At 44.7% G+C, this 18,175-nt stretch overlaps 1 protein-coding gene across 3 annotated transcripts in view; it reads right to left on the bottom strand.

Moving 5' to 3' along the window:
* Positions 1-18,175, bottom strand: part of HSF2BP (heat shock transcription factor 2 binding protein) — a 95,824-nt gene that overhangs the window by 33,304 nt on the left and 44,345 nt on the right. For 2 of the 3 annotated variants that reach the window (XM_073359320.2, XM_078854418.1), the window contains one exon: positions 3,972-4,656. The exons of the other annotated variant lie outside the window; for it this stretch is intronic. In XM_073359320.2, coding sequence (XP_073215421.1) covers positions 4,448-4,656 — 209 coding nt within the window. In that variant the 3' untranslated portion in view covers positions 3,972-4,447. Of the gene's footprint in view, positions 1-3,971; positions 4,657-18,175 lie in introns of those variants that run through there. 3 annotated transcript variants of the gene reach the window in all.

Raw genomic sequence — 18,175 nt, 5'->3', positions numbered from 1 at the left:
AGCAGGGTCCATGAATCAACAGCAGTTCTCTTGTCCACAGAGCTTGCAGCTTGCTCTTCCCTCTGACTTCAGCCTTCCCCTGCTTCTATGGAAGCTCTCCAGTTCTTCAGCCCCAGTTGTATGCCAGAATGAATAAAAACATATAATCCTTAAAGATCAGGTGGGAGAATGCCTTATACAATCCAATTACTGGAAACATGCTTTGGTGAACCTGTCTTTTCCACAGAGTTCTGTGTGAACTTCGATTTTATTCCTGTCAATTTGGAAAATAAAAAAATAGAGACTTTTCCACAGAAGTGTCTGAGGGTTGACAAGACTTCAGTTGCCACGTGCATGGTACACACCTCTTCAAGGAAGCAAAGTTCAATTTTAATTGCACACTGTGATCTGTGAGGTAAATAGGGATTTTATAGAGGGATTTTTATAACAGATTTTTTACTTTTTGGCTCATGTTAAGCGTAAGGACCAAATTCTGCTTTCATTTACACTGGTGTAAATCCAGAGTCACTCCATCACTTTCCTCAATGCAAATACCAAACTAGTTCTCCTCTTGATGGTAACTCTGATTAACACTGATGGGAGTTGACAGTATGCAACAAGAGAAGTGGCTTCAATGGTGTTGTTCTGGATTTACATGAGTGTTAGTGAAAGCATACTTAGGCCCTATGTAAATTAATGTTTTGGAGGAGAAAAGGTAAAGTGAGTGATCATTTGCCATTAGAAAAAAACCCCAACTTTTCAAACTGTTACACAAAGCACAACATACATTTCCAAAACATTTATTTAACTTTGCTTTTAAACAACTAAAATCTCCAACAGCCTGAAGTTTCAGAATAGAGGAAAGGTTTACAAGAAAATAAAACCAGAGATTTATAATGCATAACTTGACAGATCTTTAATTACAGTAGCACTAAAAGATGTTGCTATTATATAATATGAACTATATTATCATCTATGTTCCTCTTTTTAAATTAAGAAAAAAATGGCACACACTTCAAAGTCCTTTGAGTAACATCCATTTATTTCAATAAAGCCAGCTTCTTTCCCTTATTTATAAACTCCCTAAAATGTATAATTTTTTGGGGGGGTGGGGGAGGCACAATAATCTAACTACTTAATTTCCAGTACTGGTCACATGGAGATGAATCAAGGCACTAAATAAAGGCTATTCACTACAAAAACATTCAATTCAGTGCAGGTGTAGCTGACACAGTGCTTCAAATGATGAGCTCCCATCTTTAGTAACACTAGATAAGATAAACTGTTTGCCCTATTTTATTACTAGTGAAATGGACATCAAAACCGAAAACAACTAGAACTAGGGTGTGTCAGATGATCTGTGTTTGGAAGTCATCAGACTTTACTCCCACTACAAAAGGTTCTATTAAATGTAACCAGTAACAGATTGCTTCCAGGTCTCAGCAATCTGGAGAAGGAGGTTGACTCCTGGGCCTACTGAATCTGGGATACAGGAAGAAAAAGACAGCAACAAGATATAAAGCTATTGATAAGCACTACAGCTAGTAAGGTGCTATTTATTGCACCACAATATTTACAGAGTGAAGGCTTCCATGAAAAACAAATTTTAAAACCGGTTCCTCTGACTTCAAAATAGTTCAGTCCTTTTGACTCTTTGAAACTTTTTTGTGTGAACTGAAAAAAGCAATATACTGAACTATCATTTCCTTTGCACCAACAAAACCCAAACAAAATACCTTTTCTTTTGCATAAAACCAAGTAATGAACAACAACTTCACTAAGAACTGTAATAAACAGGTTGAACGCTTCAATAAAAACAACTTGTTTAAAAACGTAATAGCGATCTTAAAACGTTATCTGTTTTATCACTGTTTCTGGAGTTTTTCATAATTCAAGTGTTTCAGAAGATTCAGTGAGTTTTACAGAGCCAGCTATACTTTTACTTATTTATTAAAATAGCATAATTAAACTTTTAAAACTAAACGGGTATTTCCTCAAAGTTGGTGGCTCCATAGCATTACGTCTGACTATGAGGGACCATAGCCCCAGCAAGTTAAATCTTGGAGAAAAGGAGCTGGGAGATGTACTGATGCTCACTATCAGATTAACTGCTTAATTTCCAGTACTGGTCACATGGAGATGAATCAAGGCACTAAATGAAGACTGTTCACTACAAAAACATTCAATTCAGTGCAGGTGTAACTGACACAGTGCTTCAAATGGTGAGCTCCCAGCTTTAGTAACACTAGGTACCATAAGATAAAGATAAAGTTGTAAGGTTTTTACCAAAGCCTCCAATGTGGATGGAAGTGCTGTGCGTGCCTATGTGCACACACTCACACACACTTTTTTTTTCTGTTGCTTACTGGCTTCCAATGGTTTGATTAAAAACGTTAATGGGAGAACACCCCTCAGTTGATAAGTACAGTATCTGATTAGACTTTGTTTTTTGCCTTTTACTATACTTTAAAATGAAACACTTTCTTGAGTTGATAGTCCAGGAAATTACAGGCTATCACCATTTTGATTTCATCATGGGATGGGGTTTGGTCAAGGTAAGAAAACAAATCCAAAGAAAATGTATTTTAATACTTATGAGATTTTACTCTAACATCTACACATAGTGAGTATTGTATATTCTTGGATCAGAAATAGTATGACTCCCACTAAGTGCTCCTGGCATCTCTTTCTTTTACCCACCCCTATCTAACCTCATTTGTGGTATCAGTCTCATATTTTGTGATAACCCTTTGATTTATGGCCTGTATTCTGGGAAGTTTATATATTGTATTTTTTTCATTCAGTGCTAATTAGGATCAATTGAATTTTTTAGTATATTGGCAAATTTCTGCAATGAGGAGCTTTACATCCATTTCTACTAAATTTTCTAGCATTGAATATTTGTAGCATTGTGCGAAACCCCTTTTCACGGCAGCTCGTGCAACTGTGTCTTTATCTAATGCATTTTACAGTTCCTCAGCTGTAAAACGACCCATTAGCCATAATAGCTAAGTAAGGGACAAAATGCATTTATTCTAACGACTCCACCCTAAGCAGAACAACTTTGTATATATATTAAAAAGTAGCTGCTACCGGATTCTTTTTATGTATTTGACTGGACTTGCACTTGATTTCATGTAACCAATTATGTGGCAATGTGTCATCAATGAGTTCAGTGGCACTGAGGCCCCACTTTAGCAAATCACTTAAATGTGTGCTTAACTTTTAGCCTGTGCTTAAATCCCAAATCAAAGTTAAGCCTATGTTGAGTGCTTTGCTGAACAGGGATGGAACTTCTAAGCTTGTCATTGGTTTTTGTCTTGTGCTATTTGAATAACAAAAAAATGCTGCCGCACGATGCAGATGCAAGACACAACAACAAAACTGGCTAAAATTGATTTCAGAAGATTGTGTTCTGAGTCTTCTGCACAGACAATGGGCTTCACTGGTGAAGAACCATAACACCAGTGGGTAAAAGGAAGTTGTTGTTTCTATAAAAGTATATCTTCTCTGTCACTGTCTCCAACATTGTCACATTGCAAGCTATGTTACAAACACAAGAAAACTGGAAATGACAGCGTTATTACAGACATAAATCACAGCATTACAAAGTATATAATATAGCTGGTTTGGGGGTTTTTTAATTGAGGAAAGCAAGCTTAGCCCTAATAAATAATGAGAATTTCAAATAAATACACCAGTGCTCATGACAGAGCAGTAATTAATTTTAGCCTCTTTGGCTATGGAACTAGGTATACTGAGACCACAGCAATCTTTTCCCTTCTGCAGGGCCTATGGGAAGCTCAGTGGCTATTATTCACGGCAGCTGCAAACTCAGTTCTCTAGCACCTCCACTGAATTTGAATGAAAAATTCTAAAGCAGAATCTAATACACTCCACACAACTCCAATTGTCGTTGATTAGAAAGGACAGAGAAAAGAAATAGTAATAAAAATGAAATTTCTTATGTCTTCTGAAACACTAGAGTTATAAAAAGCATCAAAGTTTACTTTTAGCATACTAATTATTAGAGATGGGCTGAACGGGACCAGAAAGGTTGGGGCTATCCTTGAAAATAAAGATATAGTTCAGATGATTATTTTATTCCCGATGTATCACCAACGGGTCAGATGGTTTGGATCACTTTTGAAACACGTTACCAACAAAACCCTATGAAATAAATTAAACCTGTCATTCTTCTGGGAGCTCTTCTAGGATTATGTTCAGGCACCTAACAAACACCACATGCTTTTTTTCCAAATATTATTTGGATTGGGTTATCTGGCTTCAGGCAGGGATTCTGATACAGGTAACTAGACAGATTGAAATGATTCAATCCAAGTCCATCTCTCCTAATTACTCAATATGTATATTTTTAATCTGCAATAATATTTTGCATACCCTTGCAGCATAAAAATATGGGGAAAAAGTAAACAATTGATGTCATAATACTCCAATGACTATGTCTCTACACTTCACACTCCAGGATTTTGAGGTCTTCAAGCAGTTCTTGCGCCAGTGTTTGCAGCTCTGCGTTGCGGCTCTTTGACAGTGCTATGATACGTTGAAATGGCAAGGTGTCACGCATCTCAGGTGCTGACTTTGCTAAAACTTCTGGCTCTAGAATCACAGACTGGAGAAGCCGTAGAACATGCAGACACACTTCTGTATCTGGGTCTAGAAGTGAGGAAGAAAAGATTCCAGCTACTTGGTACATGCACCCTTATATGCCAGGACTAACATTATAGCTCTACATCACCATCCCTCATGGACCCTGGGTAAAGAGAGAGTGGCTAAAGTTCTGCTATTCTCAGCTGCTGAAATGGCTCTTTGGGGCTGGCTGGCCCCAGAATCTGAGAAGATATATAAGTGGCTTAAAACCACCACTGCTCTCCTCCTCAGTTTCCTGTGCTAAGCACTTGTTGCAGGGACCTGGTAATCAGGAATATGTTGTTCCCTTCTTCTTTACTCCAAATGTAGCAAATCCCACAGATATGTGGATTTATCAACAACTTCGTCAGTAGCCAAGATTTACAGTTTGCTGCAGTTTCACTTAGAACAGGATAAACTATGTCCCATTACTGTTTAGTCTGTTTTAAAACATTCATTCTGCAATTCTTATAAGGCTTTTCTTTATCTATATAAGGTTCAGATTCCATTTAAGCTCAATAAAACCTCAACTTTAATCAAATACACTTGGTAATAATATGCCAGTCCTCCAAATACTAAAAATGCAGTTGACACAAACTGAAGTATTGGGTACATTTGATTTTATGGTAGTGGGACAAACTGGTTTAACTGCTTAGGAACATGTCAGAAAAACATGCCTAGGAAGAGGTACAATTAATTTTTATTTCCATTGTTAAAGGAACAGGATGCACTTATTAATATTGAAATATTAGGAGTGATTCTATTTTAATTATACCCAACAGTCTGTTGGGGGGCTGTTTGTGCCTTTGCTAGATACATCCAGTAGGCGACTCCTTTTATGTTTATATTCTCTAGTTTGCATATTCCAAACTTGTATTTCTAACGTATTTGGTAGCTAAAATATCTATTTATTTGTATCATATGCTGTGCACTTCTACGGTGTCTGTCACTGTCATACCTAGATTTCAGTAAAGCCTTTGACAGAGTGTTGTACGAAAATGTTGAAAAAATTAACTGAAATTAGTTTGCATACCAGCATTGCCATGGGGACTGAAGTCTTGCAGTAGGACCACAAATCAAGTGCGGTGATAAATCACAATGCCCTGAGCTGGAAGGAGGTGTCAAGTGGGCTAAAGCAAGGTTCTCTTATTAGTCAGCTTACTTAACACAATTATTAATGATCTGAAATCACGGTAAGCAGAATGCTAATTAAATTCACATACATTAAATTGGGAGGTGTTGAAAACACCCAACAGGATAAGGAAACAGAACAGGGCCTAGAAAGGTGAGAAATATAGTCAAGAAATGACAAAAGATTTGTCCAGATGGGGAATTGTATGAAACAGTTCAGCAGAGCAGGCATTAAGCACTGGTGGCTTCTTCCAATTTTACCAATATGTTAGTTCAGGGGTCGGCAACCTATGGCACGCATGCCAAAGACGGTACGCAAGCCGATTTTTAATGGCACGCTGCTGCCTGCCAGGTTCCAGGCGCTGGCTCCGCTCAGCCTGCTGCTGAACCCAGGCCGGCAGCGGGCTGAGGGGGGCCGGTGGCCAGGACTCCGGCAGGCAGCAGCATGCCATTAAAAATCCTGCCCGCCCCGGCCCAGTCTTCTCCCCACCACCCGCGGGGCAGGGTGAAGAAGCTTGGTCCTGCCGGCTACTGCTGCAAGGCAGGCAAGGTCCCCGCTCCCCCGCCTCTTCCCCCAGGGTGCTGGGTTCCTGCCCCTCCTCCTCTCCCTCCCTGCCACTGATCAGCTGATGGCCCTTACGAGGGAGGGGGAGAAGCCGAGCCGCAGTGCACTTGCTGCTCTGGGGAGGAGGCGGAGAAGAGGTGGGGATGGGGCTGTGATGACGGGGGATGGAATCAGGGCATATCCCCCTCCAGCTCCCTGCCGTGAGCTGCTCTGGGCAGGGGACTGGGAGCACCCCCACGACCCTAGTCCATGCCCCCAGCCCTCTGTCCTGACCCCTGCACCCCCCCACACACTCCCAGCCTTCTGCCTGGACCCCTGCACCCCCCCACACAAACTCCCAGCCCTCTGCCTGGACCCCTGCACCTCCCACACACCCCAGCCTCCTGCACTGACCCCTGCACCCCCCCACAACCCCAGCCCCGACTCCAGCCCTTCCTCCACATACCCAGCCCCGCCATGCCCTGACTTTTGCACCCCCCACATTCCCACCCCCACCCTGAGCACCAAACAGGAGCCCCTGCACCCTCCTGCCCACATTCCCACCTGCACCCCTCGCACCAAATGGGAGCTGCCCAGGTAAGCACTCCACACCCAAACCTCCTGCCACAACCCTGAGCCCCCTCCCTCATTCTCGCTCCTGGCCAGACCCTACACTCCAACCCCCAGCCTGCTCCTTCACCCCCAGCCCTGTGCTCAGTGCACTCCCACCCTCAGCTCAGTGCAGAGAGAGAGGAAGAGAATGGGCTAGAACCAGGGAGAAGGTAGGTACCCACTCTATGTGGGCAGGGCCGGGATCCCAGACCGGCAGCAGGCCGAGTGGCAGCGGGCTGAGGCGCTCAGCCCACTGCTGGTCTGGGGTCCCGGCCGCCGGCCCTGCTCAGCCCACTGCCGGTCTGGGGTTCTGGTTGCCAGCCCCTTGCCAGCTGGGGTCCTGGCCACCGGCCCCGCTCAGCCTGCTGCCGGCCTAAGTGAACGGAACCCCAGGCCGGCAACGGGCTGAGCTGGCTGGTGGCGTAAGATCAGCATTTTAATTTAATTTTAAATGAAGCTTCTTAAACATTTTGAAAACCTTGTTTACTTTACATACGACAATAGTTTAGTTATATGATGTATAGACTTATAGAAAGAGACCTTCTAAAAAATGTTAAAATGTATTACTGGCACGCAAAACCTTAAATTCAAGTGAATAAATGAAGACTCGGCACACCACTGTTCATCACACGTTCTTGTCAACTGCTGGAAATGGCCTACCTTGATTATCACTACAAAAGGTTTTTTTTCTCTCCTGCTGGTAATAGCTCACCTTACCCGATCACTCGTGCTACAGTGTGTATGGTAACACCCACTGTTTCATGCTCTCTGTGTATATAAAATCTCCCCACTGTATTTTCCACTGCATGCATCCGATGAAATGAGCTGTAGCCCACGAAAGCTTATGCTTAAATAAATTTGTTAGTCTCTAAGGTGCCACAAGTACTCCTTTTCTTATTAATTGCATTGGGGCTGTCATGGAGAAAGGTCCTGTGCACTGAGAGTAAGGATAGCAAAATATGGTCCAGTGAGGAGGAAAAGAAGCTTACTGAAATGAACTGGATATAGTTAGTCACACCCCTCTTGTGTTTCATCTATAAAACAAGTCTACTACTTTTAGTACCTCACAGAAGAGTTGTGAGGCTTAGTATATATAAGTTGCTTTTAAATCCTTGATAAAAGGTGCTATGTTAGCAATACTATATGTATTTACATTAGTATTATCTGCAAACATTAGAAGTGTGTAAATACTAAGGAAGAGAGGAATTGCCTAAGGGGGTATAACACTATGCAACAAAGGTAAGGGAAATTATATTTAGCTGCACAATAGGAAAATTTTCCAGTGAAATCTACTGGATTCTGGGAAGAGTCTCCAATGGCAGTCAGACTCCCTATTGGTTGAATCACTTGAATGAAGACTATATTAGGCACTTGGTAAATATAATGCTGCATCACAAGAGGTATGGATAAGATGAACTCCTCTCTGATTTCTATTGTTCTACATGTATTCCAAGATACTTAGAATTACACAAATGGATACATGTTAAAACACATACACCTTATCATGACTGTGTATGGTTTTGGAAATCTGTTTGTTAGGGACAATTATATTTTTGTAATTTTCTACTTGGATTTTAAATCATACTCAAACAGCCCTTTTTTGATCTCCCCAGTTTCATTAAGGATTTCTCTTTTAAAAGAAAATAAATGTTAGCAGCGAACAGACAAAAGGAAAAGTAAGTATGGCAGGAATCTTCATTACTCAGCATTATCTTTATTACAATAGCTTCCAGATTTAAAGGAGTACTTGTGGCACCTTAGAGTCTAACCAATTTATCTGAGCATAAGCTTTCGTGAGCTACAGCTCACTTCATCGGATGCATACTGTGGAAAGTGTAGAAGATCTTTTCATATACACACAAAGCATGAAAAAATATATAAAAAGATTTTCTACACTTTCCACAGTATGCATCCGATGAAGTGAGCTGTAGCTCACGAAAGCTTATGCTCAAATAAATTGGTTAGTCTCTAAGGTGCCACAAGTACTCCTTTTCTTTTTGCGAATACAGACTAACACGGCTGTTACTCTGAAACCTTCCAGATGTAGTCATTTCTATACTAGTTGAGTGATTTTATTTACACAAAGCCAAAAAAAGCCTTAGCTGTAATCATATCACTGCATCACATCCTCCCAACAACTGGCGCATACATTTCTTAGCTAACATATTCAAGTCTAATCATTAAAAATGTGAAAAAATGTGAAAAAATGTGGCTGCTTGTCTTGGTCTTGAACAGCATGTGTAATATAAGCCTACCACAATTATAACATACTGATGCGATTTTAACAAGGTACTGAAACTGTTTAACTTTGCTGACGTTTTGTTAACTGCTAACGAGGTACTGTCTGTCGTCACTGGCACTCAGTCACTGACAAAAACAGCTGATAAAGCAGGCAGATTTTACAGTCACATCTGTCATTAGGAGTGTGCTCTCAGATGAACTATTCCCTACAGCAGGGTTTAAGTAATTGCATTAAATCAATGCGAAACAGCTTATCTACAATTGGCTCTGTGCATGGTGTGAATCTGATGTACATGTGCCTATGACATTTCCTGGCCAACCTGGATGCAATATTTATTGCTAGCAAATGATTTGCAATAGAGTTTAAGGCTCTGCCTACACCAGGACAATATTACAAAAGTTTCACACCTTGGCTAACACTACTTCAGCACCACCAGAGTTAGCAATCCTGGGAGATCTAGTGTGGAGGGGCCACCAGCTGCTGCCCCCATTTTAAGCACTCTCTCACTACCCATGCTCACACTAGGTCTAACTGATGGTGAGGCAAGCTGATAGCAATATAAGGAGCTTTTGTACAGGTGGGCTAATGCCTGTAGACCTGAACCAGTGTCAGCAATAGCAGAGAGATTTTGAAAAATTTCCCTACTGTTGATAGGGCCAAAGAGATAAGAGGTGACATAATAAACAAAGTATCTGCGGTGGGGAAAATGCTAACAAAGAAAGCATTTACAAAGAATGAGCTCTGCTGCAGCAAGTCCTAATATTGAAAGTCTGCTTTTTCTGCATACCATACCCTTTTATATTCTCTTTTTTTCACACCAGTTCCTGTATAACTGGTGTCAGTTCAATCTTCCCTTTTGTCAGGGGACTGTTCTCATTGCTATCTGAGGAGATCAGCCAGTCAGCAATCCCATCTGTTAGGGCCAAAACTAGTTTCCACATGTGTAAATCCATTAAAGCCAACAGTGCTACTCTAGATTCACATCAGAGCTGAGAATTTGGCCCATCTCCTCCACAACATGCCTGATTACTCACTGGACATGGAAGTGAGGGTCCAGAGGTCTTTCACACGGCAAAGTGATGCACTGTGCATGTACCTCTTAGCTGCACAAATAGCTAATTATTTCTTATACTGATGGTCCACTGAAACACTAAAATATATTTATCAGATTAAGTTTAGAACCTTTAAGATTTCTTATAAATAAAGACAAACATAAATTTTCTGTGCTATTCATGAGAGACTTGATTTGGAGGAATTTGTTTTTAGGCAAGAAGATGAAGACTCAGGCATTAAATGAGTGCTGAGATGAATATGGTCCTGAAGTGGTTAAGGGCACTCTTCTGAAAACTGATTTCAAAGTCTGAAGAATTTGAACTGTTTGAGAGTTGGCTAGTGTGAGAATTAGAGAATCTAAGAATTAGAGGATTTGATTAATAAGACATTGGGCTAATAGAAAGCCAAGATGACTTCTAAAAGAGGTGCTACCATGAGAAGGACCTGGATCTTCAAAAAATTCTGAGACACACAGACAATCCAAACAGAAAAACTATATACTGGAAATGTTTAGGATCAGTCATGAAAAGCAAATATTGAAGGTGGCAGGGAGTATTAGGAAAGTGAAGGTATGTTTCACTGAGAACTACAGAGTAGAGATAGTCATTTGCTGAAACTTCTTGGATCAACAATAAGAGTTTTCAAATAGAACTATGACAGTTTCAGGAGAAAAACTGAGAGACGAGCGATCTAAGAACACTCGAGCTTCCTGCCCTCCTTTGTTTTATGAAATACCTGAGTAATTTCCCTAGAACTGAGGGGAATATGGCACAGTGATAATCCCTCCAATTTCTGTAACACCTCTGAGTTCAAATTCAACAGCACCAATCTTTTGGCAGTGATCAAAAAAAAAAAAAAGAAAAGTTGCCATAAAGTAAGAGATAATAATGAAGGGGAATACCAGAGTGTGATGGAGAAGTTGCCCCTCTCTGGTATGTAAAGGGTTTTAAAGCAAACCTGGGGAGGCTGTGCAGGAGGCAGCCAATAAGAAAAAGGCTTTAGTGCCAGCCAATTAGGGGAAGGTTTATTGGAGGAGCCAGTCACGGCCAGGCTGGCCCATATAAGAAGGGGCTGCTGAGCAGAGGAGGAGGCAATCACTCCCTGAAGGGCAAGGGAGGAGGAGGAGGACCATAGACAGACCAGTGCTGGGCAGGGTCAGTAGAGTATGAGAAAGCTCCAGGCTGACAGCTGCCAAACTGAGGCCCTGATACAAGGGCAGAGGAGGTGCTGGGGCTGTGAGGAAGTAGCCCAGGGAAGGAGACGGCAGAGTTGGAGGAGGGGTAGTACCTGGCTGTTGGCTATAGGGTCCCTGGGTTGGAGCCTGGAGTAGGGGGTGGGCCTGGACTCCCCTCTCCTTTGCCCCCACTGGCCACTGAGGGAAGTGGCCCATGCACTGACTGCAGTCTGCCACTGAGATGAGTGGCTAGAACCTGGACTGCAGATTGCCACTGAGGCAAGTGGTTAGACTGAGGATTGTTGGTCCCCCAGAAGGAGGGAAAGAACCAAGTGAGGCACAGCCAGAGGGCTGTGTCCAGAAGAGGACCTGGGTCCTGGGCAAGGAAACAGGAGTGACAACGGGAGAGACACCTCCTGAGGAGGGCGCACTGGCAACCACGAGCTAATTGCCAGGACAGCCAACAGGAGGCACCGCAATGGTGAGTCGTGCCCTGTCACACAGAGAATAGCCCAATGAATTCCCTATATGCTCCTTTTTCTTGTAATTGATTTAGCCCAGGAGAAGTGGCAAATCTGAGCCCACTCCCAATCAGTAACACTTAGGCCAACTGCTTCTCCTTGATGCTTGGTGATTAACAGAGAAAGGTGTTCTTGGTCTAGCACTTTGTAAGAGAGAAGATGAGACATATTGTATTTGGAGGAATGAAGCACTAAGAAATCAGAAGTCTCAAAAGGCTTTGTATCAGAAAGAAAATTTATGTTGCTGAGAAAGATGGAGCTTCTTTATATCTGCAGATAATATAATAGCATTAGCCAGGACCAACCACAGAGACACTGGCCTTTGAAAAGCGCTCATATCACACAGGTCCTCAAGAAGGTGTCAGCGTCCTGTGATTGTAGACAAATTGCGCTTCTTGAGATGGGAGAACATGAGAAGAGACCCTACCTTCACCTCAAATTGCACCACAAACAAAGAAACTTGAGCTACTTCATTAATTCATTTAGGCTTGGGGCTGGCCTTTCTACCCCCTAGAGATTTGTGAGTGATGCCCATGTGACCACAGAAGCTTTCAAAGCTATAGTTAAGGATTTGTTCATTTTTCAGATTATAATCAATACTGCTTATCCACTGGATCCTTTAGGACTGCACCATTCCACAGGGATTACTTTTGTACAAAAACAAGCTAAGAAGGAGAAGCATTAACTTCAGCAGGTGTGTCAAATGTTAGCCTTTATTCTCTTGTAATTTATACAGTCTATTACAGACACAGCTACTACAATCTATTTCTGCTGTGAGAGAGGCCATTTGGCATCATCAACATTTTCTAGACATTGGGATAGGGAAACCCAGCTCTTCCTAAAGATTTTTCATCTATTTGGGATCTCTTCTTAATATCCAAGGATTTAATGACAACAGGAATCAGTTCATCAGCTTTGCTATCTTGAAAAAGTCTCCTAGGGTATGTCTACACTACGGAATAAGGTCGAATTTATAGAAGTCGGTTTTTTAGAAATCGGTTTTATATATTCGAGTGTGTGTGTCCCCACAGAAAATGCTCTAAGTGCATTAACTCGGCAGAGCGCTTCCACAGTACCGAGGCTAGAGTCGACTTCCGGAGCGTTGCACTGTGGGTAGCTATCCCACAGTCTCCGCTGCCCATTGGAATTCTGGGTTGAGATCCCAATGCCTGATGGGGCTAAAACATTGTCGCAGGTGGTTCTGGGTACATATCGTCAGGCCCCCGTTCCCTCCCTCCCTCTGTGAAAGCAAGGGCAGACAATCATTTCGCGCCTTTTTTCCTGAGTTACCTGTGCAGACGCCATACCACGGCAAGCATGGAGCCCGCTCAGGTAACCGTCACCCTATGTCTCCTGGGTGCTGGCAGACGCGGTACGGCATTGCTACACAGTAGCAGCAACCCCTTGCCTTGTGGCAGCAGACGGTACAGTACGACTGGTAGCCTTCATCGTCATGTCCGAGGTGCTCCTGGTCGCCTCTGTGAGGTCGATCAGGAGCGCCTGGGCAGACATGGGCGCAGGGACTAAATTTGGAGTGACTTGACCAGGTCATTCTCTTTAGTCCTGCAGTCAGTCCTATTGAACCGTCTTATGGTGAGTGGGCAGGCGATACGGACTGCTAGCAGTCGTACTGTACCATCTTCTGCCGAGCAGCCATGAGATGTGGATGGCATGCAGTCCTTCTGCACCGTCTGCTGCCAGCCAAAGATGTAAAAGATAGAGGGAGTGGATCAAAACAAGAAATAGACCAGATTTGTTTTGTACTCATTTGCTTCCCCCCCTCCCCTGTCTAGGGGACTCATTCTTCTAGATCACACTGCAGTCACTTACAGAGAAGGTGCAGCGAGGTAAATCTAGCCATGTATCAATCAGAGGCCAGGCTAACCTTCTTGTTCCAATAAGGACAATAACTTAGGTGCACCATTTCTTATTGGAACCCTCCGTGAAGTCCTGCCTGAAATACTCCTTGATGTAAAGCCACCCCCTTTGTTGATTTTAGCTCTCTGAAGCCAACCCTGTAAGCGCCCCTCCCAGCGTCAGAGCAATGGCAAACAATCGGGCATCTGAGAGTGCTGTCCAGAGCAGTCACAATGGAGCACTCTGATGGGGCTAAAACATTGTCGCGGGTGGTTCTGGGTACGTATCGTCAGGCCCCCATTCCCTCCCTCCCTCCGTGAAAGCAAGGGCAGACAATCATTTCGCGCCTTTTTTCCTGAGTTACCTGTGCAGACGCCATACCACGGCAAGCATGGAGCCCGCTCAGGTAACCGTCACCCTATGTCTCCTGGGTGCTGGCAGACGCGGTACGGCTTTGCTGCACAGTAGCAGCAACCCATTGCCTTCTGGCAGCAGACGGTGCAATACGATTGGTAGTCGTCCTCGTCGTGTCCGAAGTGCTCCTGGCCACGTCGGCTGGGAGCGCCTGGGCAGACATGGGCGCAGGGACTAAATTTGGAGTGACTTGACCAGGTCATTCTCTTTAGTCCTGCAGTCAGTCCTATTGAACCGTCTTATGGTGAGCGGGCAGGCGATACGGACTGCTAGCAGTCGTACTGTACCATCTTCTGCCAGGCAGGCAAGAGATGAGGATGGCTAGCAGTCGTACTGTACCATCTTCTGCCAAGCAGCCATGAGATGTGGATGGCATGCAGTCCTTCTGCACCGTCTGCTGCCAGCCAAAGATGTAAAAGATAGAGGGAGTGGATCAAAACAAGAAATAGACCAGATTTGTTTTGTACTCATTTGCTTCCCCCCCTCCCCTGTCTAGGGGACTCATTCTTCTAGATCACACTGCAGTCACTTACAGAGAAGGTGCAGCGAGGTAAATCTAGCCATGTATCAATCAGAGGCCAGGCTAACCTTCTTGTTCCAATAAGGACAATAACTTAGGTGCACCATTTCTTATTGGAACCCTCCGTGAAGTCCTGCCTGAAATACTCCTTGATGTAAAGCCACCCCCTTTGTTGATTTTAGCTCTCTGAAGCCAGTCCTGTAAGCGCCCCTCCCAGCGTCAGAGCAATGGCAAACAATCGGGCATCTGAGAGTGCTGTCCAGAGCAGTCACAATGGAGCACTCTGATGGGGCTAAAACATTGTCGCGGGTGGTTCTGGGTACGTATCGTCAGGCCCCCATTCCCTCCCTCCCTCCGTGAAAGCAAGGGCAGACAATCATTTCGCGCCTTTTTTCCTGAGTTACCTGTGCAGACGCCATACCACGGCAAGCATGGAGCCCGCTCAGGTAACCGTCACCCTATGTCTCCTGGGTGCTGGCAGACGCGGTACGGCTTTGCTGCACAGTAGCAGCAACCCATTGCCTTCTGGCAGCAGACGGTGCAATACGATTGGTAGTCGTCCTCGTCGTGTCCGAAGTGCTCCTGGCCACGTCGGCTGGGAGTGCCTGGGCAGACATGGGCGCAGGGACTAAATTTGGAGTGACTTGACCAGGTCATTCTCTTTAGTCCTGCAGTCAGTCCTATTGAACCGTCTTATGGTGAGCGGGCAGGCGATACGGACTGCTAGCAGTCGTACTGTACCATCTTCTGCCAGGCAGGCAAGAGATGAGGATGGCTAGCAGTCGTACTGTACCATCTTCTGCCAAGCAGCCATGAGATGTGGATGGCATGCAGTCCTTCTGCACCGTCTGCTGCCAGCCAAAGATGTAAAAGATAGAGGGAGTGGATCAAAACAAGAAATAGACCAGATTTGTTTTGTACTCATTTGCTTCCCCCCCTCCCCTGTCTAGGGGACTCATTCTTCTAGATCACACTGCAGTCACTTACAGAGAAGGTGCAGCGAGGTAAATCTAGCCATGTATCAATCAGAGGCCAGGCTAACCTTCTTGTTCCAATAAGAACAATAACTTAGGTGCACCATTTCTTATTGGAACCCTCCGTGAAGTCCTGCCTGAAATACTCCTTGATGTAAAGACACCCACTTTGTTGATTTTAGCTCCCTGAAGCCAACCCTGTAAGCCGTGTCGTCAGTCACCCCTCCCTCTGTCAGAGCAACGGCAGACAATCGTTCCGCGCCTTTTTTCTGTGCGGACGCCATACCAAGGCAAGCATGGAGGCCGCTCAGCTCACTTTGGCAATTAGGAGCACATTAAACACCACATGCATTATCCAGCAGTATATGCAGTACCAGAACCTGGCAAAGCGATACCGGGCGAGGAGGCGACGTCAGCGCGGTCACGTGAGTGATCAGGACATGGACACAGATTTCTCTGAAAGCATGGGCCCTGCCAATGCATGCATCATGGTGCTAATGGGGCAGGTTCATGCTATGGAATGCCGATTCTGGGCTCGGGAAACAAGCACAGACTGGTGGGACTGCATAGTGTTGCAGGTCTGGGACGATTCCCAGTGGCTGCGAAACTTTCGCATGCGTAAGGGCACTTTCATGGAACTTTGTGACTTGCTTTCCCCTGCCCTGAGGCGCATGAATACCAAGATGAGAGCAGCCCTCACAGTTGAGAAGCGAGTGGCGATAGCTCTGTGGAAGCTTGCAACACCAGACAGCTACCGGTCAGTTGGGAATCAATTTGGAGTGGGCAAATCTACTGTGGGGGCTACTGTGATGCAAGTAGCCCACGCAATCAAAGATGTGCTGATATCAAGGGTAGTGACCCTGGGAAATGTGCAGGTCATAGTGAATGGCTTTGCTGCAATGGGATTCCCTAACTGTGGTGGGGCTATAGACGGAACCCATATCCCTATCTTGGCACCGGAGCACCAAGCCGCCGAGTACATAAACCGCAAGGGGTACTTTTCGATAGTGCTGCAAGCTCTGGTGGATCACAAGGGACGTTTCACCAACATCAACGTGGGATGGCCGGGAAAGGTGCATGATGCTCGCATCTTCAGGAACTCTGGTCTGTTTCAAAAACAGCAGGAAGGGACTTTATTCCCAGACCAGAAAATAACTGTTGGGGATGTTGAAATGCCTATATGTATCCTTGGGGACCCAGCCTACCCCTTAATGCCATGGCTCATGAAGCCGTACACAGGCAGCCTGGACAGTAGTCAGGAGCTGTTCAACTACAGGCTGAGCAAGTGCAGAATGGTGGTAGAATGTGCATTTGGACGTTTAAAGGCGCGCTGGCGCAGTTTACTGACTCGCTTAGACCTCAGCGAAACCAATATTCCCACTGTTATTACTGCTTGCTGTGTGCTCCACAATATCTGTGAGAGTAAGGGGGAGACGTTTATGGCGGGGTGGGAGGTTGAGGCAAATCGCCTGGCTGATGGTTACGCGCAGCCAGACACCAGGGCGGTTAGAAGAGCACAGGAGGGCGCGGTACGCATCAGAGAAGCTTTGAAAACCAGTTTCATGACTGGCCAGGCTACGGTGTGAAAGTTCTGTTTGTTTCTCCTTGATGAAACCCCCCGCCCCTTGATTCACTCTACTTCCCTGTAAGCTAACCACCCGCCCCTCCTCCCTTCAATCACTGCTTGCAGAGGCAATAAAGTCATTGTTGCTTCACATTCATGCATTCTTTATTCATTCATCACACAAATAGGGGGATGACTACCAAGGTAGCCCAGGAGGGGTGGTGGAGGAGGGAAGGAAAATGCCACACAGCACTTTAAGCACAGCACTTTAAAAGTTTACAACTTTAAAATTTATTGAATGACAGTCTTCTTTTTTTTGGGCAATCATCTGTGGTGGAGTGGCTGGTTGGCCGGAGGCCCCCCCACCGCGTTCTTGGGCGTCTGGGTGTGGAGGCTATGGAACTTGGGGAGGAGGGCGGTTGGTTACAGAGGGGCAGCAGTGGCAGTCTGTGCTCCAGCTGCCTTTGCTGCAGCTCAACCATACACTGGAGCATACTGGTTTGGTCCTGCAGCAGCCTCAGCATTGAATCCTGCCTCCTCTCATCACGCTGCCGCCACATTTGAGCTTCAGCCCTGTCTTCAGCCCGCCACTTACTCTCTTCAGCCCGCCACCTCTCCTCCCGGTCATTTTGTGCTTTCCTGCACTCTGACATTATTTGCCTCCACGCATTCGTCTGTGCTCTGTCAGTGTGGGAGGACAGCATGAGCTCGGAGAACATTTCATCGCAAGTGCGTTTTTTTTTCTTTCTAAGCTTCACTAGCCTCTGGGAAGGAGAAGATCCTGTGATCATTGAAACACATGCAGCTGGTGGAGAAAAAAAAAAGGGACAGCGGTATTTAAAAAGACACATTTTATAAAACAGTGGCTACACTCTTTCAGGGTAAACCTTGCTGTTAACATTACATACATAGCACATGTGCTTTCGTTACAAGGTCGTAT

Source organism: Lepidochelys kempii, chromosome 1, assembly GCF_965140285.1.
Source record: "Lepidochelys kempii isolate rLepKem1 chromosome 1, rLepKem1.hap1, whole genome shotgun sequence".
NCBI lineage: Eukaryota > Metazoa > Chordata > Testudines > Cheloniidae > Lepidochelys > Lepidochelys kempii.
Note: the sequence above shows the minus strand (reverse complement) of the source record. Positions and strands in the feature narration are given on the sequence as shown.